A 6,181-nucleotide genomic window follows, 5' to 3' on the forward strand; every position below is an offset into this window, starting at 1 on the left:
AATCAGTTTGTCAGAGGAAAGGCACTCCTCCTCGCTCTTCTGACCAGAAGGAATTTCATACCTAGGTGTGCTGAACTCCAGTCATTTCTAGAGACTCACTCAGATTCCTCCCACCAATCAGTGAGTCTTCCTAATGTAAAGGACCAAGGGTTTGTATATCATGTAGGAAAAAATCAAAATTTTTTTTAAGTAGATTGTATTTTTCCTAACTATACAAACCTGAGGTCCTTTACATTTATGTCCATCTCATGCCACCCCTCAATCTGAAACCTGGGCCGAAAGGCAAAGTGGACTGTTTACATCCGGACAGGTGGGTCTCCCCACCAACCGGACAGTAGTTACTGCCTAACCACCTTGTCCAAGAGTTTTAACGGCCGTGTTCCAGCTTTGCCGTAAAGTAATTCCTAATGTAAAGGACCTCAGTTATGTATAGTTAAGAAAAATACAATTTACTTTAAAAAATTGTGATTTTGGGTACACACACAAGTTTTTGTGGCTTAAATGAAATAAGAGATTTGTATATATGAAACATTGAAAATGCTCTAACATTCTGTACTATTTATCTAAAATCACTGACTCCTAGAGGATAAATTTGTCTCTGTAACCTGTGTTAGTTTTTATTTCACATAAGTTGAAAATTTTGGGGAATTGAGCACTTTCATTTAATGTTTAATGTTGGGTTTTTGCTTGGATGTCCCTCCCTTTTCCCGTCGCGAAGTTTTCCCTAATCGTGCTTTGCATCCTGTTCTTGCAGAGGTCTCTTGGCTGTGGAATATCAGCGATGAATTCTCTAATCATGAAGTGTTTTGGGAAAGGAAGAGGATGGATTCTGTCGCTGAAATTGGGCATTTAGTCGTCGGGAAATTCTTCAGCTCCTCCAGTTGAATTCTCAGATATGTCGAATTATTTGTCCTTAGATTCATAGATTTCCAGATGAAATTCAGTTTCAGATACAAGATGTTGCAGTTTGTAACCCCAAGAAAAAGTATCCTACTGTAGTTCCTTTGCATATGTGTGTAATTGGGGATTATATTTCAAGTCTTGTGTGTAATACCATTTTAAAATTCTATACAGATGTAAAATGAAACTTGTTTTGAGTGACTAATGGTTATGTATTGAAAAATTAATGATCTTCTGTTAATGATTTTTTGTCAGAAATATTTTGTAATGATAAGACCAGTCTGAGGGGGGCACTTTTGTAAGGAAGAAATTTGCAACTGGGCAGATAAAAGCATAGTATGTTTTAAGAATCTATCCTGAAATTTGTAACTTGATGGCACTGAATGCAACGTAGATTAGAATAGAGGAACCAGAATGGTTAAAATGGGATCAGAACTTTCATCAGAATTGCCTTAGAAGAGCGAGATGGAAGATCCGTTATCAGACTCTCCGGTCGATCACGAAAACAGCCACAACTCTTTGTCTTTAGATCCGCTTGTGGAATTCAAGGCAGAGCCAGAAACAAGTGAGGGTTTTGAGGCTGACGTGAAGTATTCGTGCAGAGTAGAGATTGAGAATGACATTCTCAGCAGTTGTGTGGAGGAGGAGACGCTTACTAGTGAAGAACTTGAAGGTCCTCTCATAACTCAGGCAGAAGTCCCTGAGAAAAAGAAGCCTTACATCTGTGGGTATTGTGAAGAGGCCTTTGGCGACAGGTACTCCCTCAAACTGCATGCCGTGGCTCACGCTGGGGAGAAGAGGTTCAAATGCCCCGAGTGTGGGAAAGCCTTCTTCAGGAAGAACGACCTGACGAATCATGTGAGAACCCACACTGGCGAGAAGCCTTACACCTGTGCGGAATGTGGCTCGGCCTTTGCCGTGAAATGCCACCTCACCAACCACATGAGGATCCACTCTGGAGAGAAGGCGTTTGTTTGCGCTCAGTGTGGGAAAGCCTTTTCCGTCAGGAGCTACCTCACTAGTCACTTGAAAGGCCACACTGGGGTCAGACCATTCAGCTGTAACTTGTGTGGCAAGGCATGTACTCATAAGAGCGATCTAACCAAGCACATGAAGGTGCACACCTGCGATAAGCCCTTCTCCTGTAGCATCTGTGGTAAGGCGTTCTCCCACAAGGGTGGCATCACCAGACACATGCGCACACACACTGGGGAAAAGCCTTTCGTGTGTACGGAATGCGGGAAATCTTTTGCCCAAACAAATGAGCTCAAGCAGCACTTTCGTACCCATACGGGAGAAAAACCATTTGCCTGCGACACTTGTGGTAAGGCATTTCCGCGGAAGATTGACCTCGCGACTCATGTCAGGGTTCACACTGGAGAAAAACCATACAATTGCAGCGTCTGCGGGAAGGCTTTTGTGCAAAAGAGTCATGTACTGAAGCACATGCATGTTCACACTGGAGAGCATTCGTGAGGAACTAGGGAAAGAGAATGTATTCAGCAAAATGATCTTGAACAGTCTTTCAATGCAGATGAAGGCTCTGTCAGTAATAATAGAGATTATCCTTAGGAAAATAGTCTTGCAACACAGACAAGTACATACTCACTATCAGAAATAATTGTTAAACCGACAGAAACTGCGTTGCTTAATTCCAGATGAGGAACCTCACAGAACCTGCTTTAATACACCCCAGGAAACCCATTCCTTTGAGGTGATTCGGTGCTGTTGGCTGAATGTATTTTACAAGAATTACTATGCGAATAAGCCAAGGGAACCCCACTTTCTATCCTCCTTTAAATTTCTTTGTCAGATACTATACAAACTGCTTGGTCAGACCAAAAACCAAATTCTCAGAATACCAGAAAAATATTTAATTGCCAAGCTAATAAAAATGTCAGAATAGACGTGGTTAAGAAATCTTTTGTTCCAACATCGCACAGAATTCCAGACATGTCATTCCTCAGTAGAAGGAGCAATAAGAGCATCTGCTTTCATTATATGCTCTTATTTTTCAGAATGCAGTTTTTTCTTGAAAAAATCCTGTCCATTTTTAGAGCTTTATGTCAGCTACAGCGTGAGAGACTTGTCACTTATCAGATTGACAGTTAACTTTAGGTGCTACTTACCAAATATCTTACAAAGTCCATTAAAATAAACTGGATCATTAACCTTTTTACAGAATTATATTAAACAAGGGTTGGACATTACTAGTCTTAAACTGTTACCCTATTCTTGAATCCACATTTGTTCTTACACGATATACAAACCCTCGGTCCTTTACATTAGGAATTACTTTACATTGAAGCTGGAACATGGCTGTTAAAACTCTTGAACAAGGTGGTTAGGCAGTAACTACTGTCCAGTAGGGAGGGAGACCCACCTGCCTGGATGTAAACATTCCACTTTACTTTCGGCCATCTTCGAGTAAAGATGTGTTTGTGAGCTTTTGCGAATTGGCTGTTAATCACGATTTGCCAGTGGGATTTTTCCTTAATTGGTTTGAATATACTGTGTTTGATAATAATAATATACAAACCCACTTTTTGTGATTAACCTTGCTAGCTGCCTTTCCCTTTGTGTATTAGAGGTTAGTGACAAGGGTGTATTTACACTTTTATCATTTACTCTCACCCTTTACTAGTAAGGGCGCGATAGTATATTTATTTGACATTTATGTTTATGCTTTAGGAAAATTTACTGGGGGGAAACTTCGGAGATTCGCTTTTTGGTTTTTCCCTGCCAGTATTCTTTCTTCTCCTTTGCCCTCTTTGCTTGCTTATCGGGTAAAGAAAAGGATGGGGTGTGGTTGTGTGGTGTTGATATTTGGGGATCTCCTCTTGTTTTGGAGGGCAGTGCCTTTTGGTGCGAGAGGAGTATCCTTCTTTTTAACCCCTTAAAAGACTTATTTTTTCAACATAATGTTTCAAAAAGAATCTAATTGTTTTATTGAATTAAATTAAAATTTAACTTGTTTAGACTCTATTCTAATTTGATTTCAACAGAAAATTGTGATTATTTTATGTAAAAATTGTAATTTTTTTTTTTTTTAGAAAACTCCACTTGAGACCTTTTATGGCCAATAACGAGTTATCTCGTATAAATTATAATCATTTTTATTCTATCACGAGATATCTCGTATGCTTCGTTTGAGTAATTTGATAATAGGAATTGAATAAAAATCATATTGATGCTTTATAACTTTTTATTTTTCCACTTCATTTGATAAAAGTATTTTTTCATTTCATTTGAAATAAAAAAAAAATTTCACCATTAGAATAAACAAAACATTCATATTTCTCACTTGGGCATTTGGGAAAAAAAAAAAAAAAAAAAAACAAAAAAAAAAAAAAAAAAAAAAAAATTCACTTCACATAAACCAGTGTATTTCCCAATCATTTTGATGGTATGATTTGAAGCAGGGGGTTATACACAGACTAACTTCACATATCTCACACATGTAGCGAGACTCTCGTCTGATCGGTTTTCCGTTATTATCCCTTTTCTTAGAGCAAACAACACATTGCCTTGTAGGAAATTTCTTTTTGGGTGTAGGAGGAATGTCAATTGGAAAATGCCTTCCTGAATAGCGGGTAGGATTCGCTGAAATAGATGGTCTACCTGGTCTTGTTTGAGGGATTTCAGCATGATACTTCTTCAGAGTTGAATCAATTATTTCCAACTGAATTGAGAGATGAACAGCAATTTTCACTACATCTTGAAACACTGATATGCATTCCAAAGGGCTAGATCTAGATGATGGAAGAAAACTTTTTTGTAATATTTTTTTGTTCTTTTCCTGGGAACAGGATAATTTGCCAAGTTTTGATCCAACTTATCCACACCACCCATTGTGTGGTTATAGTCTACTACAAACTTTGGGCTTCTTTTTCGTACCTCTCCTACTCGCAATTTCAACTTCATCACTATTGTGAACTGTGGAGAGTAGAACAACATCTTTTTTATCCTTCCATCTCATGGCCATAACTTTACCTCTACGATAAGCAGACATTTCCCCCTTCTTCAACTTTTCAGTTTTCAATGAAACTGGCAGGTCTTTTCGATTTATTCTAACAGTGCCATAGCAATGTGTTCTACATTTTACTAGAATATCCACTAACTCAGGACTGGGTGTAATTGTCTATTGTAAGGCAATAGCCTTATTCAAAAGAGGTTTCAGTAAAGTCATTACAAACCTGTGAGGATTTAGGCAATTCATGAAATCCTGGTCGAATTGTGTTCCTTTACCTACATAAATAAAAAAAAATCCACACATATCCTGTACTCGCTTCACATAACATAAAGAACTTTATGCTGAATCTTGATCTCTTCAATGGGATATATTGTACCCATCCCAATCTTCCTTTATATAGCAAAGAGACTCTCATCAATTGAAATATCTCTTTGTGGGGTGTAGACAGTTCTAAATTTATTTTCTAAGTGCACATAAATAGGATATATCTTATTCAGTTTGGGATTAGGATGCGAATTTGCATCGTATGCTTCATTATCAGAAAAATGCAGGTACTGCCTGATTTTCTTGTATCTTTTGAAAGGCATAGTTTCAGCAAAAATTGGGGTTCTAAGAAGTGGATTTTTAGGACCAATACAAGGATTCTTCAGGCTTCCTCACAATTCCTTTCAAAGTATTTAGTGCTAAGAAAACTCTGAGTTCAGGTGGAGTTACAGGATGCCACCGTATTTCTGGGTCTGCATTGCATTGCTCAGCAAATCTATTGGTTTCAGTGCAAATACGTTCAATCAGTTCATCATCAAAAAATACTGGAAAAAAATCTAAAGGCGACATACTTTCAATATTCCCTGGGATATTGAGACCTGTTTGTCCCTGTGAATGGAAATCGCGGGGGTGGAGGGGCAGTAGAATCTGCGATTCTCCACCATTGTGTTTCATCCATTACTGTATCTGTATCTGTATTGGTATCGCTGTCATCGTCACTGGAATCATCCAAGCTTGAATCGTCGCCTTCTGAGCCAGAACTTTCAAGCTCTGTAAATGATTCCTCAGTATCACTGTTGTCATGGTAATTTGCCATAACTGGGCTAAAATAAAAAATAAATAAAAGGCTAGAATAATAAATAAATAGTCAAGATACTAACAAATTACTTGACAATATATCATATAAACAGTCTAAAATAAAAAAAAAAGAACAATGAAACTTACTAAAACGTAAAAATGAAGAAATACAGAAGATTCTAAAAGTTCACCAATGGAGAGCTAGTAAAATAGTGCGGTACTCATCGTAAAAAAAGGAAAAAAAAA

General features: G+C 37.9%; 1 protein-coding gene across 1 annotated transcript in view; it reads left to right on the forward strand.

Moving 5' to 3' along the window:
• LOC135222762 (gastrula zinc finger protein XlCGF8.2DB-like) overlaps nt 1-3,935 on the forward strand; it is a 98,086-nt gene extending 94,151 nt beyond the window's left edge. Inside the window, exon 2 of the mRNA XM_064261015.1 lies at nt 755-3,935. Within this exon, the coding sequence (XP_064117085.1) occupies nt 1,366-2,376 (1,011 nt within the window). The 5' untranslated portion in view covers nt 755-1,365 and the 3' untranslated portion in view covers nt 2,377-3,935. The remainder of the gene's footprint in view (nt 1-754) is intronic.
• Nucleotides 3,936-6,181: the final 2,246 nt, after the last annotated feature.

Source organism: Macrobrachium nipponense, chromosome 8 (genome assembly GCF_015104395.2).
Source record: "Macrobrachium nipponense isolate FS-2020 chromosome 8, ASM1510439v2, whole genome shotgun sequence".
NCBI classification, from domain to species: Eukaryota; Metazoa; Arthropoda; class Malacostraca; order Decapoda; family Palaemonidae; genus Macrobrachium; species Macrobrachium nipponense.